Source organism: Dendrobates tinctorius, unplaced genomic scaffold, assembly GCF_039654945.1.
Source record: "Dendrobates tinctorius isolate UK_male_01 unplaced genomic scaffold, ASM3965494v1 ptg000430l, whole genome shotgun sequence".
In the NCBI taxonomy this organism is placed as follows: Eukaryota; Metazoa; Chordata; class Amphibia; order Anura; family Dendrobatidae; genus Dendrobates; species Dendrobates tinctorius.
Window position 1 is genome coordinate 1832673 of NW_027362093.1, and position 21907 is coordinate 1854579.

General features: G+C 48.0%; 2 protein-coding genes across 2 annotated transcripts in view; one reads left to right on the forward strand and one right to left on the reverse strand.

The window, feature by feature from the left end:
• Positions 1 to 21907, reverse strand: part of LOC141076815 (uncharacterized) — a 918929-nt gene that overhangs the window by 372538 nt on the left and 524484 nt on the right. The window lies entirely within an intron of this gene.
• LOC141076795 (uncharacterized) lies at positions 583 to 20434 on the forward strand. Its single transcript, XM_073564105.1, has 5 exons — positions 583 to 669; positions 3682 to 3861; positions 3948 to 4071; positions 4458 to 4541; positions 19439 to 20434. The coding sequence occupies exons 1-5, from the start codon at positions 583 to 585 to the stop codon at positions 20374 to 20376; spliced, it is 1413 nt and encodes a 470-aa protein (XP_073420206.1). The 3' UTR covers positions 20377 to 20434.

Sequence of the window (21907 nt, forward strand, 5' to 3'; positions counted from 1 at the left end):
TGTATAGCTAGCTTGGGCCCCATTGTTTGCTCAGCCTATCTTTCTATCTGTGTGAGTGTTTTTTCATCTTGCTTCACCGTCATTATATGTTGGGGGCTGCCTTTTACTTAGGGGTCTGCCTCCTACGGTGACTCGTTCATAACACGTCCGTGTGCTGTACATGTGCCGTCCGTGTGCCGTACATGTGCCATCCGTGTGCAGTGCATGTGCTGTCCGTGTGCTGTACATGTGCCGTCCGTGTGCTGTACATGTGCCGTCCGTGTGCTGTATGTGTGCAGTCCGTGTGCTGTACATGTGCCGTCCGTGTGCTGTACATGAGCCGTCCGTGTGCTGTACATGAGCCGTCCATGTGCTGTACATGTGCCATCCGTGTGCTGTACATGTGCCGTCCGTGTGCTGTACATGAGCCGTCCGTGTGCTGTACATGTGCCATCCGTGTGCTGTACATGAGCCGTCCGTGTGCTGTACATGTGCCATCCGTGTGCTGTACATGTGCCGTCCGTGTGCTGTACATGTGCCATCCGTGTGTAACATGGAAAGTCTATGAGAAGCTTTGTAATTCCATTTCCATTATCCACGCGGATGACCAAGATCAGAGTCTCATTATCCCGAGTAGAGAAGTTCCAGAGACAAAGACCCCGTCTGGTCCTAACACGCTGGGGGCCTGGAGTATCCAGCCACGGGGCCCGGATTCTCTCATTGGGGCCCCAGCGTTTCTTGTAGAATAAATCCCTTTCTCACACAGTCCTGTAGTAATGACTTTGTTCTCACGTTTTGTAGGAGGGTTCGTCTGACTCCATCTTATGTTATCAGTATAAGTGCGAGAGACGAGAGACCGACGACTGCAGTTTTACCGTGTGTGTCCGGCGTCGGTTCTACAGCGTGAGAGATGTGGGGTCTGTGACTGAAGCTGGGGGTATATGGGTGTATACAGTGTATATTGAGGGGTCTGTGACTGAAGCTGGGGGTATACGGGTGTATACAGCGCACACTGAGGGGTCTGCGCCTGAAGCTGGGGGTATATGGGTGTATACAGTGTACACTGAGGGGTTTGTGACCGAAGCTGGGGGTATATGGGTGTATACAGTATACACTGAGGGGTCTGTGACCGAAGATGGGGGTATACGGGTGTATATAGAGTACACACACGGCTCCGCTCCGTACACCTCGTACACACACGGCTCTGCTCCGTACACCTCGTACACACACGGCTCCGCTCCGTACACCTCGTACACACACGGCTCCGCTCCGTACACCTCGTACACACGTGGCTCCGCACACCTCGTACACACAGGGCTCCGCTCCGTACACCTCGTACACACGCGGCTCCGCTCCGTACACCTCGTACACACACGGATCCGCTCCGTACACCTCGTACACACACGGCTCCGCTCCGTACACCTCGTACACACACGGCTCCGCTCCGTACACCTCGTACACACACGGCTCTGCTCCGTACACCTCGTACACACGCGGCTCCGCTCCGTACACCTCGTACACACACGGCTCCGCTCCGTACACCTCGTACACACACGGCTCCGCTCCGTACACCTCGTACACACACGGCTCCGCTCCGTACACCTCGTACACACACGGCTCCGCTCCGTACACCTCGTACACACAGGGCTCCGCTCCGTACACCTCGTACACACACGGCTCCGCTCCGTACACCTCGTACACACACGGCTCTGCTCCGTACACCTTGTACACACGGCTCTGCTCCGTACACCTTGTACACACGGCTCTGTTACATCCACCCTGTAAACCCCTCCTGACCCCACACAGAAACTTCCCCTCATCCAGCACCATGACAACCAGCACAGCAGAGTCCTGCCCACACTGAGGCCCCTGATCATGTGACCCCTGACTCCGCCCCTCCTGTGACCTCATCACAGGTCCTGTGCACACAGAGCAGCTGTAGAAATCTCCGGGCTCGGGGGTCTCACCAGATTTCGCTCTTTTCTTGCAGGGGCCGCAGTGGATTTCATCCTGGATCCATAGAGCTGAATAGAGGAGCGATGTTCCTTCACTCTGATGGGAATTGATGGTGACGTTTGTCCAACGTCCACGTTACCGAGTAAATCCCCCCAGGACTGCAGCCGGTAAAGACCCCGATATCCACAGATGTCCCCTCTAATTGGGGGAAAGGGACAGAAAAGCCTCTTATCCAGAGGGGAAACCCTGAACATGGAGACATCGGCCTCAGATCTCTCGTGTCCTGTTCTTCCAGAAAAGCCTCAAACTTCTGTGTGTGACTCAGAGCTGAGATCTAACGGGAGAGAACATTCCAGTGCGGGAAGACGGGAAACCTTCATATAGACGGCCGGTGGGGATGGAGGCAGTGACCGACTCTGGCCACATCTGTCTCTGAGAGATGTGGGGTCTGTGACTGAAGCTGGGGGTATATGGGTGTATACAGCTTACACTGAGGGGTCTGTGACTGAAGCTGGGGGTATATGGGTGTATACAGCATACACTGAGGGGTCTGTGACCGAAGCTGGGGGTATACGGGTGTATATAGAGTACACACGCGGCTCCGCTCCGTACACCTCGTACACATGCGGCTCCGCTCCGTACACCTCGTACACACGCGGCTCCGCTCCGTACACCTCGTACACACGCGGCTCCGCTCCGTACACCTCGTACACATACGGCTCCGCTCCGTACACCTCGTACACACGCGGCTCCGCTCCGTACACCTCGTACACACGCGTCTCCGCTCCGCACACCTCGTACACACGCGTCTCCGCTCCGCACACCTCGTACACACCCGGCTCCGCTCCGCACACCTCGTACACACGCGGCTCCGCTCCGTACACCTCGTACACACGCGGCTCCGCTCCATACACCTCGTACACACGCGGCTCCGCTCCGCACACCTCGTACACACGCGGCTCCGCTCCGCACACCTCGTACACACGCGGCTCCGCTCCGCACACCTCGTACACACGCGGCTCCGCTCCGCACACCTCGTACACACGCGGCTCCGCTCCGTACACCTCGCACACACACGTGTACGACCGACTCTGGCCAAATCTGTCTCTAGAGCCGCAGTAGGAGATGAAGATGTCGTCCTCATCATGAAGGAGTTATTTCTCATGTCGCGTGTAATGAATCTCTCCTGCAGTATTGCTAATGCCGATTCCAGTGTCGGTAATGAGACGAGAATTAGCGTTATGGAAGATGAGTCTATGAGGAACGTGTTCAGCTGCCGACTCCGAGGAGGAAACTGCTTGTTGTCTGTGGCCTAAATATATAGGTTTTATTAGTAGATGTCAGGGAAGAAAACTAAACCCTGTAAGATAATAAATCTCCTCATATGTTTCCCTTATTATCTCCAGTAATTGTATTATTACACAGGATTCTTATGATGTTACATCGGATCATCTTCTTCTCATTCAGGTCTCTACAATATCGGATCCTCTCAGTGAAGATCTTCTACAGAAGAGAATTTTCCTGATTTACCCATCAAGGATGGATATGGACAGAGACAAGATGGCGGAGAGGATGTTACACCTCACCCTAGAGATCCTCTTCCGTCTCACTGGAGAGGTGAGAGATTCTGATGACGTCACATTCCATCATTCTTATCTATGGGAATAACAGATGGACAGAACTGGAGAGGTGAGGACTCTGGAAATGTCTGGAGTGAGATTTATTAATGTGTCTCTCCATAACCAGGATTACACAGTGGTGAAGAAGACCTCTAGTGATCGCTGTCAGGACCCTGTGTCTGAGGGATGGGGAAGACCCCTGAGCCCAATCACAGGGCCTCCACCTCACCCTCTGATCCATGAGGACATCAATGACCAGAAGATCCTAGAACTCACCTACAAGATGATTGAGCTGCTGACTGGAGAGGTGACACTGCTGGGAATGCTGGGACATTATACAGTAACACTATGAAGAAGGGATCGGGGGGATGACGGTATCATTCTATGTGTCAGGTTCCTATAAGGTGTCAGGATGTCACTGTCTATTTCTCCATGGAGGAGTGGGAGTATTTAGAAGGACACAGAGATCTGTACAAGGACGTCATAATGGAGGTTCCCCAGCCCCTCACATCTCCAGGTAATAGACAGGACTAAATACACACGGCCTATAATTATCTGTATGTAGAGAATGAATTCAGTCCCTGTATGTGTTTCCTCCAGATCTATCCAGTAAGAGGACAACACCAGAGAGATGTCCCCGTCCTCTTCTTCCACAGGACTGTAACCAAGAAGATCCCAGTGCTCCTCAGGATCATCAGGTAGATGGAGAGAAGGTGTCAGGAGATCTCCCCTATGATGTGTAGACGGCTGTGAAGGTCTTGTGTTCCGTCTTGTTTTATCCACCAGTATTATATGTTTTATACTTGTGTAATGAGAACGGTGGAGATGGCAGGATTAGAGCTGATCATAGATGGGACTTCTCCATCTGTCTGTGACTTTTACAATATTTGTTTCAGGGTGAAGATCTGACCCATATTAATACTACAGAGACATATGTGAGGGGTGATGAGTGGTGTAAAGAGGAGATTCCCACATATGACTACCCAGGTGAGTAGTAACCACTGAATGCAGAGAAGTCACAGATTCCTCTCAGTCACCGGCTGTGGCTGCTTTATCGGTGGTGTAGTCCGGCCGTGTTACTGGGACGCCCTCCCAGGGCTGTGGGGTACCGGGCCCGATAAGCTTCAATGGCAGATGTCACAGCAGCTGGGACCTGGCCCGTGGCCCTGGGTGCCCATTGTAAAGGGAAATGTTCAGTGTGCTTATGATGAGTGATTCGTGACGCCACCTGTGGTGTTTGGCAATAGAGATGTAAACCGACGCTGCAGACAGATCCTCTGGGACAGATGGTGTGGTGCAGCAATGATGTTATAGCCCTCCACAGGCAGGGCTGTAGTCCCCGGGCAGTGTAGGTGAAGTGACACTTAGATGGTGTAGTGTCAGGCGCAAGAGATGTAGCAGTGCTGGGCAGGTTGGCGCAGGAATAAGGACACCAGGGCATGTAGTTCCAAAGCTTTACTCACAGTCTGTTGCAGGTACAGGTGCCCGCATCTGTGCCGTGTCCTCCGGGCCAGGAGCTCAGCCAACTTCCAGGCAAGATGAAGTACTCCTTTCCAACACTCCGCCAACATATGTGCCTTTCCTGAACGTCTCCTCTTATAGCACCTTTGAGTGAAGTACTCTCAGTACTGAATTACACTGGAGTTCCTCCTATCAGATGTTCCTATGAACTCTTCTTGTACGGCAGCTTCTGAGCTGGGAAAGCCATCCAGTCTGGCCTAAGCTGTTACTAGTGGTTCAGCTGCTCGATCCTTGTTAACATTCACGTCACTTGGCAAGTGAAAAGGTTTTAAATACTAGAGTAGGGACTGTCCCACAAGGGTTGCCGTGACGTGGCGGGATGGCTTGTACATTATTTTGATCAAAATTATGTTTACTAAATACCCTTATTATTATTACTACCTTTATGCATTATTGGCAGTATATTTTTTACTTTTTAGTTCAGGATATTTGTGTTTTTTGCTTTTCGTTTTCTCTGGTTAATGGTCATGTGTTAATATGCACTTACATTGTGCATACACATTAACTTACTTTCTCAGTTCAGATTTGTTTTTATTTTTATTTTTTTACGGCAGACAGCTGTAGCCTGCTTCGGGGACTCCTTGCTACTAAGTCCCGGCTCACTAATATGTTGCTGTTGTGCCCCCAAGTCTTGAGTGGGAATAAAGTGGTCACTACTTCTATTCCTCCGGTGTCTGCTGCAGGACCATTAGTATCCGTACAACCTCGGGGACCGGACCCCGGCCTTGCGCTTAGAACTTGAAAAGGGTTCTCCTCTAACCCTGGTCTTATTCTCCTCACGTTCCATGCTAATCCTTCTTCCCAATGGAGAATCAAGCTTCCTTTCTCTGTCTCTTTCCTGTGCCAGCAGACCCAGATCACTGTGGCCTGCTGCAGCACTTCCTTCTTCCATCCCTCTCCCAGGGATCTTCTGTGTCTCATACTCTGTCCTTCTACATCCTCACTCACTGACTGAATGAAAGACTGACTGAACGACTGACTCAACTCTTTCCGCTCTTTTATGTGAACTAACTCCACCCACCTCCCAGCACGTTTCATGTTCCAAGCAGGGAGCCATCAAGGGGTGCTATGCTACACTCCAAGCAGGGAGCCGCCGAAGTTGCTTTGCTACACTACTTTGTGGCGTGGGGTTGTAGGTGTTGGAGTGTGGTCAGGTGTCTTCACCTTACCTGGATGGTGGGGTACCACACCTCAGGAGGAGGTGCAGTACCTCTGTGGCGACTGAACCCTCAGGGGTGCCACATTACCATGATCCCCATTTTGCCTCTAGACCACAACATTCTCCTCCACCCAAAACTGTTCAAATGACTTTGGGCATTGAAAGCCCTTTTCTATAGAACTTACAACCAATTACATTTTTTTTTGATCCTAAGGAATTCAGATTACTGCACAATCTCTCCTGAAATGGGGAGCAATATTATTTTCTCTAATCTTCTGCTCAGGATCCATAGTAGCTCCAATGGTCCACCATAAATGAGGGCAACTCTGGTTTACTGTTGTTTAATCTGTATTTGTAGCTTTCAGGTAATGAGATTCTCGTGCTCTGGGGCGGGGCTGTGGGTGGGGCTTTATGTGGTGCTCTGATTACATATTCATCTGTATTGGCTAATGACAGGTCGCTGACCCCTCACTGACCTGCCCCCCATTATTACATAATGCATATAATAGCATTGAAATTATTGGTGATAATGCCTATAATATTGTGGCTATTGGGAGGCTTAGAAAAAAAATTACATCCAGCAAAATGTCAGCGGCGATGGCGGCGCCTGCACAGTAGCATCTATACAACTTTTTATTGTTAGGAAGTTATAAGGATTAAAAGTTAAACAGCGATTTCTCATTTTTGCAAAAAAATTTACAAAACCATTTTTTTTAGGAACCACCTCACATTTGAAGTGAGTTTAGGGGGTCAAAATTACAGAAAATACCCAAAAATGACACCATTCTAAAAACTGCACCTCTCAAGGTGCTCAAAACCACATTCAAGAAGTTTATTAACCCTTCAGATGCTTCACAGGAATGAATGGAATGTGGAATGAAAATATAAACATTTACTTTTCTTTCACAAAAATGTTCCCCCTCAAATCCCCCCTGAAGTGACCCCATTTTGGAAATGACACCCCTCTGGGAATTCATCTATGGATATAGTGACCATTTTCACTACATGGATGATTTCCAGAAACACGTAGTAGAAGTTTCAGAGCAAAAATTGCAAAATGTCATTGTAGTGCCCAATATATTGTGCCGAGCTTGTGTCTCTGGAGACCTCCCCCCACCTACCCCCGGAAATTGTTAAGTCAGCTCTACTCAAATGTGGTTGTCACTAAATAAACCAAATGCTTGAATGTCAAAACAGTTCAAAAACGTGGTTCTGTGTGGAAGATTGTAAAGCAGTCATGGAGGCTTAAGGCTGGCAGTGATGGGCATTGTGGGTAATAATAGCGGGGATCATGCCTCATTCTTCTCTAGGAGCATACACGACATCTTCTCTGGGGGTTCTTTCTTGTTTCAGTTACTGGGATGAGTGCAATAAAATGTCACTTGGTGAGTCTTCTGACATCTTCACATTCTAAAGGATTGGCGGGGACAAAATTTTCAAAAACAAGATTTTCTCCTTCGCCTCATTGGGGGACACAGGTACTGTGGGTGTGTGCTACTGCCGCCTGGAGGCTGACACTAAGAGTGAAAAAAAGAGGTTAGCTCCTCCTCCGCCGTAAACACCCTCACCCTGATTGCGGGCAGAAACCAGTTCATGTTTTGTGTCCGTTGGAGGCACATGCCTGTTTTTTCTCCAGACTTATTTTTTTTTCTTTTTCCCTTTTTCTATGAAGATGAGACCGGGGCGACGGACCCTATTGAAAGGGTCCGATCTCCCCAAACCAACAACGGGCGAGCACGTGCGAGTGTCGCCTCCACGTATCCTCTCCCGCAACGTGGGACACATCTGGTCCTTTTTTCCCAGACTTTTTTATTTTTTCCATGAAGATGAGATAGGGGCAATGGATCCTATTGAAAGGGTCCGATTTCCCCAAACCATCAACGGGCGAGCACGTGCGAGTGTCGCCTCCATGTATCCTGTCCCGCAACGTGGGACATGATGCCGGACTTAGCCCTGACCTCCCTAAGGTATTGAAACCCTAGGCTGTACAGAGGCACAAGCATAGTCCGTGCGGCTCCCACTGCTCCACCAATGCTAGACTGCGGTGCTGCAAGGCGGCGGACGGTCCCTCTCCTCATCCCTGGAGGGAAAGATGGAGCTAGGGTGCCTGCACTGTCCTATATGTGGCCCCCCTCCCCTCTACCTGAGCTGGGAAGCTGAAGCATCGTCACGGAGGGGGATGGCCGGGGAGGGCTCCTGCAGCAGCGTCCACAGGGATGGAGCCCTTAGCCTTTTCCTCGGGGGTCAGAGCGGCAGCATCCGAAGATAGCACCCCCATCGTGCACGGTGGCGGGTCCTGACGTCCAGCCATGTATCCTCGGCCTGGGACTCCGTGGGAGACGGGTCCGCCCACCCCCCGTCACGGGCAGGCGATGTAAATCTAGCCCGCGGTTTCGGTTGGCGTTAGGCCGCAGGCAGAAGTCCCTCCTTCGCGTCACTTCCGGCGGCCTGCCTCCTGTGGCCTGGGCGGGCGCCGAAGAAATTGAGGCCCCGGTTTCGGACCAGCGCTAGGCCGCAAAACTAGAAAGATTGTCCCAAGGATGCCTCTTCTTCTGACGGCCCTCCCGCAGCTGTGGCGCGCGCTTCTTTGAGCTGGAGCAATGCCCGGCACTTCCAGGACACGTGGGGGCACAGGACTGGGGTAAGTGCTGCCCCCCAACCCGAGAGGCCATGCTGCGGGAAAATGAGGAGTGCCCCCCCCAGCGGTCTGCAGTGCTGATGCCGGGCAGATACAGCATGTCTGAAAAAGCGAAGACACACATGTTTCTATACGCTGCATGCATCTCTTGTCGGGCCGCATTTCCGCGGGCACAGAGCAAGCAATTATGCGAAGCCTGTGATTCCAAACGCGCCCAGGAGCCTTACCCTGCGACTGAGCCCAGTGCAAGTCCCCCGAGTGGGCCCTATCACTGTCGCAGTCCATGGCGTTGCTTACGAGAGCAATCGAGTCCCTTCGTGCCCCAGATGGGGCAGGGACAGTGGCTCGCCTGTGTTAGAGGGGTCCTTTACCTCACAAGAGCATCCGGCCTGCAGGGGCCGCCCTCACTCCAGGCAGACGCGGGGGAAACGAACCCACACGGCGTCTCCCGGTTCATCCGGTGCCTCGGCATCCGTGAGTTCTGCTTCTCGCTCTCCTTCACCAGTAGTCGATAGCGAGCAATGCTCAGACGAGCCCCTTGACCTAGATACTCCGGGGTGTTGAGAAACAGTGGACAGCCTCATTGAAGCCGTCAACCAGACTTTGGGGATTGAGGATGATTCCACCTTGGCTTCTGGCCATAAGGTGTCATTTAAGCGAGTTAAGCAGCCGCATAGAGTATTTTGCACTCACCCAGAATTCGAGGACATAGTGCAACGACACAGGGAACAGCCGGACAGACGCTTCTCGGGCCAGAAGGCGCTCGAAGCGAGGTATCCGTTTGCCCCGGACCTCTGTAAAAGATGGACGGAATCCACAACGGTGGACTCACCCATGTCACGCTTGGCCTCTAAAACCCTGTTATCCGTACCTAGTGGTTCTTCTATGAAGGATCCCACAGATCGTCTCATAGAGAGCTTGGCTCACTCAGTATTTGAGGCATCAGGGTCAGCACTCACTCTCTCCCTCGTTCGCGGCAACGTGGGTGGCCAAGGCCATGATTTCTTAGTCAGAATCATTAAACAAAGCCTTGCAGGATAGGGCCCTACCTGCAGAACTATCAGAGATCGCGAGTCAGATCGCTATGGCTGGGGACTACTTAATCAATGCATCTTTGGATGCGGCCAATTGCGCGGCACTTGCTGACGCAAGCACAATTTCCATTAGGAGAGCTCTATGATTAAGGACATGGCGGGCCGATTCAGCCTCCAAGAAGTCCTTGACTTCTCTACCTTATCAGTGCAGCCTTTTCGGAGAGAAGTTAGATCAGCTCATCTCTGATCCCACCTGAGGGAAGAGCGGTTTTCTCCCTCAACAATAGGTCAAACCGCCAGTTTGTCACCAGTTTCAGGCACGTTTTCGGGCTTCTCGCAACCCCGGGTGGACTACAGCGGCCAATTCCGCCGCTTCAGGTTGCCCCAACCAGGATAGAGATCGACAGGTCTCATATAGAGCCAACCCCTTGGGGAGAATGCGTACTCACCAGCCCAGGTCGAGGGGATCCAGGTCCCAAAGATCTTCTCTTTATTTTTTTTATATAGCGCTAACATATTCCGCAGCGCTTTACAGTTTGCACACATTATCATCACTGTCGCCGATGAAGCCCACAATTCTAGATTCCCTATCAGTATGTCTTTGGAATGTGGGAGGAAACCGGAGTATCCGGAGGAAACCCACACAAACACGAGGAGAACATACAAACTCCTTGCAGATGTTGTCCTTGGTGGGATTCGAACCCAGGAATCCAGCGCTGCAAGGCTGCAGTGCTATCCACTGAGCTACCTACTCTGGTTTCGCCATGTCTGGCTCACCATCGCACACGACACATGGGTAAGAGAGCTGGTGTCCTCAGGGTACAAGATAGAGTTTGTCAGGTACCCCCCCAAGACGGTTTTTTCTTTCCTATCTTCCCAAGGTGGATACCCAGGCAAGGGCTTTGCTAGGAGCCATCGAATCGCTCCACCGCAATGGAGTCATTATTCCCGTGCCAGAACACGAAAAGGCTCATGACTTCTATTCCAACCTATTCATGGTCCCAGAGAGGGACGGGACTGTCTGTTTTGGACCTGAAGCTTCTGATCAAATTCATCAGGGTCAGACATTTCCAAATGGAGGCTCTCCGTTCAGTCATATCGGCCATGGGGCAGGGAGAATACTTGGCCTCTATCGATATCCAAGATGCTTACCTACATATCCCCATTTTTCCTCCGCATCAAAGATTTCTACGCTTCGCCATCAACGGTCTACATTTTCAGTTCGCAGCACTTCCCTTCGGGCTAGCCACCGCCCCCAGAGTGTTCACAAAGGTCATGGCAGTCGTCATGACCATCCTGCACTCCCAGGGCATAGTCGTCTTGCCTTACTTAGATGACCTCTTGGTCAAGGGCCCTTCTATTTGGGCATGCAAGGAAAGTGTCAACATCACGCTAGTTACTCTTTCCCGCTTAGGGTGGTTGGTCAACGTGAAGAAATCATCTCTTGTTCCAGCTCAGAGGATTTCCTTTTAGGATGATCTTCGACACCTTTCGAGGGTTGGTAATTCTCAATCAGGACAAGGCCCTAGCTCTCCGGCAGGGAGTCCGGACATTTCATCAACCAGTCCCTCATACCATCTGTTTCGGGAGGATTCTAGGAAAAATGATGGAAGCAATATCATTCACCCAGTTCCATCTTCGCCCCCTGCAGCACGCCCTCTTGTCATCCTGGGACAAGAACCCATTCTCGCTCGATCATCGGTGCCGGTTGTCCTCTCAGGTCAGACAGTCACTCGAGTGTTGGATAACCAGTTCCTCCCTGCTTCAGGGGAAACCCTTTCCCCCAGACTATTGGTTGGTGGTCACAACCGACGCCAGCCTCCCCGGCTGGGGAGCGTTTTTTCGCTACCACACGACCCAAGGACGGTGGTCGCCGCAGGAGGCACACCTCCCGATCAACTTGTTGCAGATACGAGCGATCTGGCTGGCTCTGCAACATTTTCGTCACCTTCTAGCAGGCCGCCAAGTCCGGATTCAATCGGACAACGCCACGGCGGTGGCTTACATAAATCATCAAGGGGGCACCCGCAGCAGAGCAACCATGCGCAAGGTAGGGTGTTATGAAAGAGTCACCGTAGGAGGAAGACACAAAAATAGAAGCTACGTCCAGGAAACCTGAGAAGTTGGCAACTATCAGATTGCAGACCCCTGAACCTATCAACACAACTAGCAGTAGCTGTGGGGGGTTCCTACGGTGCCCTAGACCCCTCGATCACAGCCGGAGAACTAAATAGCCTAAAGACAGAAAAGGAAATCTAATCTGCCCCAGAGCAGACCCCAAAGTAAAAGGCAGCCCCCAACATATAATGACGGTGAAGCAAGATGAAAAAACACTCACACAGACAGAAAGATAGGCTGAGCAAACGATGGGGCCCAAACTAACTAAACAGGACAGGAAAGGAAGGTTGCTGTCTGCAATCTGCCAAAACCCTATCAAAGACATAAGCCAACAGGCTGATATGGAAAAAGACCCTGAAGCAGCTAGGCTTCAAAAGCTATATCAGCACTCAGGTACTTTCTGAAGACAGAGCTAAAGGAATTCAGCTCACCCCAGCAGGGAATGGCAGAAATCCAGAAAAACAAAGCAAAACAAAGTCAAAGCACAAATGCAAACGGCAGAGCCGAAAACTCAGCTTTAGAAGAGCAGGAATTCAGACTGGTCTCCAAGGATCCCACAGAGAAATCACCCGCAGGGCAGAAGGGCGTCGGCGGCCTTATATCCAGTCAGTCACTCCACTCAGCCAGTCATCATCATTAGGCTCAGGTGCTTGACAATCAGGCTCACTACCTTTCTTTACCAGAAGAGGGAGTTCATCGGGCCTCAGTAGTGAAGGGGAAAATGAACTCACAACAGTAGGCCACGTTTTGCATTGGGCCGAGAGGAACCAGTCGGTGATATCGGCAGTCCACATCCCGGGCGTGGAGAACTGGGCAGTAGACTTCCTCAGCCAGCAGTGTCTTGCGTCTGGGGAGTGATCACTACACCCTGAGATCTTCCAGCAGATTTTCCAATGGTGGGGGACACCGGATAGGGACCTGATGGCCTCAGGGGCGAATGCCAAGGTGCCCCTGTTTGTCGCTCGGTCCAGGGACCCGCAGGCAGTCGCTTTGGATGTGTTGGTTCTGCCGTGGAACCCGTTTTGCCTCTCATATCTATTTCCCCCGCTGCCACTACTTCCGAGAGTCATCAAAAAGATCAAAACAGAAGGGGTTCCAGTGATTCTCCTGGCCCCAATCTGGCCCCATCAAGCTTGGTACGCGGATCTAGTGCAGCTGCTCGCCGACATTCCTTGGCGACTGCCAGAGCGCCCAGATCTACTGTCCCAGGGCCCGATCTTCCACTCGAGCTCAGGGGCCCTGTGTTTGATGGCATGGCCGTTGAATCTTGGATTCTGACCCAGGTGGGGTTTGGGCGCGAGGTGGTTGCTACAATGGTTTGTGCCCGGAAGCCTACCTCGGCGCGAATTTGCCATCAAACCTGGAAGGTTTTCTTTTCTTGGTGTCGAGGCCGCAGTTATTCTCCACTGAGATTCTCTATTCCCAACATCTTGGCCTTTCTCCAGTCTGGCCTAGACTCAGGGTTGGTCCCGAGCTCCCTCAGGAGACAGATATCAGCTTTATCCGTCCTGTTCCAGCGCAGAATTGCTGTAAATTTGCAGGTAAAGACTTTCATCCAGGGGGTCTCCCACTTGGTACCTTCCTATAGTGCGCCTCTGGACGCCTGGGACCTTAACCTGGTCCTAAGCATTCTGGAGGAACCTCCATTTGAAACGCTACAGGATGTTTCTTTGTCATACCTCTCCTGGAAGGTGGTATTCCTTGTAGCGTTAACGTCTATCAGGCGAGTCTCAGAGCAGACGGCCCTATCCTGTCGAGCCCCGTTTCTCACTTTCCACAGGGATAAGGTGGTTCTCAGACCAGCTCCCCCCTTTCTACCGAAGGTCGTTTCCTCGTTTCACATTAATGAGGATATTGTCTTGCCTTCATTTTGTCCAGCACCGGCACACCGAGTGGAAAAGCCCCTTCACACGTTGGACCTGGTAAGAGTCCTCAGGAGGTACGTGTCACGGACGGCACCCTTTAGGCAGACAGACACGCAGTTCTTGCTCCCCGAGGGGCGCAGGAAGGAACTCGTGGCCTCAAAATCGGCCATAGCGAGGTGGATTCATTTGACTATTCAGGAGTCCTACCGCATCAGGGGTGCGCCGGTTCCAGCAGGGATCAGAGCACACTCTACTCGGGCAGTGGGCGCCTCTTTGGCACTTCAGCACCAGGCTTCGATGGAAAAGATTTGCAAGGCAGCAACCTGGTCCAGCCTGCACACGTTTGCCAAACATTACAATACCCATACTCAGGCTTCAGTGGATGCGAGCCTAGGTAGAAGGATTCTCCAAGCAGCAGTGGCGCACCTTTTAGACAGGAGGTGCATGTAGCTTGGATCGGTGAGTCAACTTCCCACCCAGGAACTGCTTTAGGACGTCCCACAGTACCTGTGTCCCCCAATGAGGCAAGGGAGAAACAGGGATTTTTGTGATAAACTCACCGTAAAATCCTTTTCTCCGAGACGCTCATTGGGGGACACAGCACCCACCCTGATAGCCAGTTAGCTCTTGTTTATTTAATTAATATGCATTTTCGATGATATTAGGGTGGTTCTTTTCTAAACATATTGTTACCTGCATTAAGGCTGATTTTTGTTGTTGTCCTACTGCTTTTGCACTAAACTGGTTTCCGCCCGCAATCCAGGCGAGGGTGTATACGGCAGAGAAGGAGCTAACCTCTTTTTTTCACTTAGTGTCAGCCTCCAGGTGGCAGTAGCATACACCCACATTACCCGTGTCCCCCAATGAGCGTCTCGGAGAAAAGGATTTTACGGTGAGTTTATCACAAAAATCCCTGTTTCAGTGACCTTTTTTGTATAACACAAAAGAATTATATGTGGCCACCTGAAACAAATAAATGACTAACTTTATATACCAGATATATGATTTTCTTGATACCTGGTATGGCTGTAGAACCTGATCTGCAAGGTCCACACCCCCATATATTTGTGGTAGTCAATGACAGACACAGGTTTTGGAGTAGTGGATCCCTGTTGGTCTGCAGTGGCTCTTGTGGCATCTGTGTGGATCGAGCTCAGGATAAAAATATCTTTTTTATCCTTATACTTAAGGGCAAGCAGCTCTCTATTGCGTAAAACCCCTGACTGCCCCTTTCGGAAATTTTTTTGACCACTGATTGTGGAAACCCCTGACGGTTTTTGCGAATGGTCCCACAAGCCCCTATGTTATGTACAACCAGACTTTTAAATAGGGGTATGCTGGTGTAGTAGTTGTCAACATACAGATTGTAGCCTTTTTGTAAAAATGGAGTTATCAGTTCCCAAACGATTTTTCCAGATGTCCCCAGATAAGTAGGGCATCCTGGTGGGTTTAGTTGGCTGTCTTTCCCCTCATAAATATGAAAAGCTGATGTGTATCCGGTTGAACTCTCACACATTTTATAGAGCTTTATTCTGAACCTTGCCCTCTTTGAAATAATTGGTCCAAAATTTTCCACCACCTCCACATTTAGACCAGGAATGGCATTAAAATGAGCGATGAATGGTTTAGCCGAATCCGAAGCCTCCCATCTGGGAAATGCTACATCAAGAGGCAAAGCCCCTTGGACATTGGTGTGCGGCAATTCCCGAGCACTAGGGACAGCGCTAGTACTGGGCATTGTTCCCTGAGTTGGAGACATTTCTCCAGAAGCGCTATTTGTCCTTCTTGTTGTACTGGACCTTGTGTGTGAGGATGGACCGGAATCACTGCTCATTTCTGAGCTATCACTGTCGCTGCTACTAAAGCCCTCGAAATCCACATTGCCATCTGACACTGCACTTTCTTCACTGTCAGAACATGAAAGTGGATAAGCCTCCTCTGCACTATAACACTGACGGGCCATTTTTACTTTTTTTTATATTTTTTTCCGGAAATACAAAACTCTGATGTGACCAAATTATTTGGGAGACAATAGAGAAAAGTCTAATTCTTTTGCCTAACCCTAACTTTAGAATAAACCCTAACTTTAGAATAAACCCTTACTTTAGCCCCAACACTAACCCTAACTATGGCACTAACTGTAACCTGCCTTATCTGTTTTTCCACTGACAGATGATGGACCTGAGTGGGGACTTGTTTTTGTGAGATGAGAATTGGTATTATTTTCGCCTACATAACATTGATTGGTTCCTTTTTATTCGATATTTGGGAGGCAGAATGAACAAACAGTTGAACACCACACACTACTGGTTCATCCAACAAGGTTTTTTATTAGACTGTGAACTGTCATTGTCTTGGTAAATAATTAACCCCTTAAGCCCCAAGGGTGGTTTGCACGTTATTGCCCGGGCCAATTTTTACAATTCTGACCACTGTCCTTTTATGAGGTAATAACTCTGAAACACTTCCATGGATCTCGGTGATTCTGACATTGTTTTCTCGTGACATATTGTACTTCATGTTAGTGGTAAAATTTAATTCAAATAACTTGCGTTTATTTGTGAAAAAAATGAAAATTTGGTGAAAATTTTGCAATTTTCCAACTTTGAATTTTTATGCCCTTAAATCACAGAGATACGCCACACAAAAAACTTAAGTAACATTTACCACATGTTTACTTTAAATCAGCACAATTTTGGAACCAAAATTTTTTTTTGTTAGGAAGTCACTTTCATTTGAAGTCACTTTAAGGGCTCTCTCTCTCTCATATATATATATATATATATATATATATATATATATATATATATATATATATATATATATATATATATATATACAGTATTAGTATAGAAAATACCCAAAAGTGACACCATTCTAAAAACTGCACCCCTCAAGGTGCTCAAAACCATATTCAAGAAATTTATTAACCCTTCAGGTGCTTCACAGGAATTTTTTGAATGTTTAAAAAAACTGAACATTTAACTTTTTTTCACAAAAAAAATACTTCAGGTCCAATTTTTTTATTTTACCAAGGGTACCAGGAGAAATTGGACTGCAAAAGATATTGTTCAATTTGTCCTGAGTAGGCTGATACCTGATATGTGGGGGGAAACCACTGTTTCGATGCATGGCAGAGCTCAGAAGGGAAGGAGCGTCATTTGACTTTTTCAATGCAAAATTGGCTAGAATTCAGATCGGACGCCTTGTCACGTTTGGAGAGCCCCTGATGTACCTAAACAGTGGAAACCCCACAAGTGACCCGATTTTGGAAACTAGACCCCCCAAGGAACTTATCTAGATATGTGGTGAGAACTTTGAACCCACAAGGGCTTCACAGAAGTTTATAACGTACAGCCGTACAATTAAAAAATCATACTTTTTCCATAAAAATGATCTTTTCACCCCCAATTTTTTTTCCCAAGGGTAACAGGACCCTAAAAGTTATTGTGCAATTTGTCCTGAGTACGCTGATACCTCACATGTGGGGGTAAACCACTATTTGGACGCATGGCAGAGCTCGGAAGGGAAACGGCGCCATTTGACTTTTTTGGCTGGAATTGGGATTGGACGCCATGCCGCGTTTGGAAAGCCACTGATGTGCCTAAACAGTGGAAACCCCCCACAAATGACACCATTTTGAAAACTAGACCCCCCACGGAACTTACCTTGATGTGTCGTGAGCACTTTGAACCCCCCAGTGCTTCACAGAAGTTTATAACGCCCGGGCGTGAAAATAAAAAAATCATATTTTTTCCACAAACATGATCTTTTAGTCCCCAATTTTTTTATTTTCCCAAAGGTAACAGGAGAAATTGGACCCCAAAAGTTGTTTTGCAATTTGTCCTGAGTAGGCTGCTACCCCATATGTGGGGGTAAAACACTGTTTGGGCACATGGCAGAGCTTGGAAGGGAGGGAGCACTGTTTGACTTTTTCAACGCAGAATTGGCTGGAATTGAGATAAGACGTCATGTTGCGTTTGGAGAGCACCTGTAGTGCCCAAACAGTGGAAACCCCCAATTCTAACTCCAACCTTAACCCCAACACACCCCTAACCCAAACCCTAGCCCTAATGGGAAAATGGAAATAAATACATTTTTTTTATTTTATTATTCTTCCCTAACTAAGGGGGTGATAACGGGGGGTTTGATTTACTATTTATGGCGGTTTTTATGTTTGGAAGCTGTCACACGCTAAAAGACGCTTTTTATTGTAAAAATAGTTTTTGCATTACCAGATTTTGAGAGCTATAATTTTCCATATTTTGACCCACCGAGTCATGTGAGGTCTTATTTTTTGTGGGACGAGTTGACATTTTTATTGGAACCATTTACAGGCACGTGACATTTTTGATTGCTTTTTATTCCGATTTTTGGGACGCAGAATGAACAAAAACCAGCATTTCAAGAATTTCTTTTGGGGGTGCGTTTACACCATTCTGCATGCGGTAAAATTGAAAGGTGGCTTTATTCTTCGGGTCAGTACGGTTACAGCGATACCTCATTTATTTCTTTATTATATAAAAAATAATTATTTTTGCATCACTTTATTCTGTGAGCTATAACTTTTTCATTTTTTCGCTGATGACGCTGTGTTGTGGCTTGTTTTTTGCAGGACAAGATGACGTTTTCAGCGGTACCATGTTTATATATATCCATCTTTTTGATCGCGCGTTATTGCACTTTTTGTTTGGCAGTATGATAATAAAGCATAATTTTTTTATTTTTCTTCTTTAAGGGGTTCGCTAAAGGGGTTAACTAATGGGACAGTTTTATAGGGTGGGTCGTTACGGACACGGCGATACTAAATATGTGTACTTTTATTGTTTTGTTTTTTTTCATTTCCAAAAAATGAATTTATTAGGGAATATTTTTTTTTTTTTAAATTTAGCGATTTTTTTTTTTATAAATTATTTTTACTCTTATTTTTCTTTATTTAACTTTATTATACTGTCCCAGGGGGGAAATCATTGTCATGTGTGAGATCGCTGATCTGACACATCACAGATCGCTGTGACAGATCAGCGATCTCACATAGGCACTGCCCAAGGCTTCATCATGCCTGCGCTTTGCAGGCACTGACGAAGCCGCCTCCCTGCAGGCCCCTGAAGGTCCCCGCAGCCATATTGGATCCAGGGACCTGCAGGTAAGGAGGCCCCCAGCGCAGCACATCGCGCTGCGCTGGGGGTCTCAGGGAAGCACGGAGGGAGCCCCCTCCCTGTCGATGCTTCCCTAAACCCCCGGTACACTGCGATCGTGTTTGATCGCAGTGTGCCAGGGGCTAACGTGTCAGCTGTGATAATCAGCTGACACCCGGCCGTGATCAGCGGCGCTCACCCTGTGAGCGCCGCTGATCTCTATGACGTGCTATCCTGTCCTTGGGAATTAAGTCCCAGGGCACATGGACGGGGTAGTACGTCATATGGCAGAAAGGGGTTAAAGTTTTTTTACATAGCTTGCCATTTTTATGGACAGTTTAAGTAGAAATGTTCAAAAATATAAAACTCAAGGATATTTTATTAAAAAACTTTGTTTTATTATCTTAGCAGATGACTGTACCAGGAGAACAGAGGGACAGCTGACATCTTCAATTTTTAAATCTAATGATCTTGAGATCCTACAAGATACAACTGAAGTGATTGCTGTTACTCCAGATATATCATCATCCATTCAAAGCAAAGATCTGTCATCTGATCCTATGAAACAGGTCCCATCTTCTGATTCATTACCGACTACTAAGGAAAATCAAAGTCACAAAAGAGGCATTAAAAAACAAACTGCTCCTAAAGCAAAGAAGTCATTTTCATGTTCAGAATGTGGGAAATGTTTTAACAAGAAATCACATTTTGTAACACACCAGAGAACTCACACAGGAGAGAAGCCTTTTTCATGTTCAGAATGTGGGAAATGTTTTAGCTGGAAAGCACGTCTTGATCGCCATTGGAGCAGTCACACAGGGGAGAAGCCTTTTTCATGTTCAGAATGTGGGAAATGTTTTATCCAGAAATCACATTTTGTTACTCACTATAGAAATCACACAGGGGAGAAGCCGTTTTCCTGTTCAGAATGTGGGAACTGTTTTAAATGGAAAATAAGTCTTGATCGCCATCAAAGAACCCACACAGGGGAGAAGCCTTTTTCCTGTTCAGAATGTGGGAAATGTTTTAACGAGAAATCAGATTTTGTTAAGCACCAGATAATCCATACAGGGGAGAAGCCTTTTTCCTGTTCAGAATGTGGGAAATGTTTTAACCAGAAATGGAATCTTGTTACTCACCAGAGAACCCACACAGGGGAGAAGCCTTTTTGCTGTTCAGAATGTGGGAAATGTTTTACCTGGAAAGCGCTTCTTGTTAGACATCAGAGCAGTCACACAGGGGAGAAGCCTTTTTCCTGTTCAGAATGTAGGAAATGTTTTAACCGGAAAGAGCTTCTTGTTAGACATCAGAGCAGTCACACAGTGGAGAAGCCTTTTTCATTTTCTTAATCTGGGAAATGATTTTACTTGGAAATCAACTGTTAATAAACATCAGAGATGTCACATAGGGTAGAAGCCTTTTTTGTGTTCATAGTGTTGGAATAGTTTTAACCAAAATTGAATCTTCTTAAATGGGTTGTCTCTTGTCATTCCTCATGTTTTCTGCCAAAAGGATAAAACTAAACTTTATTAATTCCAAATGTAAAACTATACCCATAATTCACCTCCTGAAGGTTAGTCAGTAGGTGACTAATAGAAAAAACATGTACCCCACAGTTCAGTATATAGGGTGAGTTGACGTATACACACTCACTCTCCAAGCCTCTCATTTCTACGGGTTTCATCGTCCTGACCAAAGGCGACTCATCAGGAGACTATTTAATATTGACCTATATTCAAGTGAGACTGGACAAAAGAAAAAAATAAAATCATGTATCATGTTATTCGAAACAGTCAGAAAACTAGCCCCATATTGGCAGATCCCAGACCTCAGACTATATACTGTGTAAGTTTATAACCCACTCCAGTGTCAGGAATAGATAGTATGTGAAAATACAGTATAATTCTTGTGTTTTTCTCCTATAGGGTCTGCCCTAGTTTGGTATTGTAACTGCTGTTAGTAGTGCAGACAAATTGTCCTAGACTAAACTCAGTTTTCAGACGGCCCAATGTTGTGAGTTCATTTTCCCCTTCACTACTGAGGCCCGATGAACTCCCTCTTCTGGTAAAGAAAGGTAGTGAGCCTGATTATCAAGCACCTGAGCCTAGTGATGATGACTGGCTGAGTGGAGTGACTGACTGGATATAAGGCCGCCGACGCCCTTCTGCCCTGCGGGTGATTTCTCTGTGGGATCCTTGGAGACCAGTCTGAATTCCTGCTCCTCTAAAGCTAAGTTTTCTGCTCTGCCTTTTGCATTTTGGCTTTGACTTTGTTTTGCTTTGTTTTTCTGTATTTCTGCCATTCCCTGCTGGGGTGAGCTGAATTCCTTTAGCTCTGTCTTCAGAAAGTACCTGAGTGCTGATATAGCTTTTGAAGCCTAGCTGCTTCAAGGTCTTTTTCCATATCAGCCTGTTGGTTTATGTCTTTGATAGGGTTTTGGCAGATTGCAGACAGCAACCTTCCTTTCCTGTCCTGTTTAGTTAGTTTGGGCCCCATCGTTTGCTCAGCCTATCTTTCTATCTGTGTGAGTGTTTTTTCATCTTGCTTCACCGTCATTATATGTTGGGGGCTGCCTTTTACTTTGGGGTCTGCTCTGGGGCAGTTTAGATTTCCTTTTCTGTCTTTAGGCTATTTAGCTCTCCGGCTGTGATCGAGGGGTCTAGGGCACCGTAGGAACCCCCCACGGCTACTGCTAGTTGTGTTGATAGGTTCAGGGGTCTGCAATCTGATAGTTGCCAACTTCTCTGGTTTTCTGGACGTAGCTTCTATTTTTGTGTCTGCCTCCTACGGTGACTCTTTCATAACAGCCCAATATGTACCCAGCAAAGAGCAAACAGGTGAACGGCATACTAGGGTGCAAAATCACCACATTACCAGACG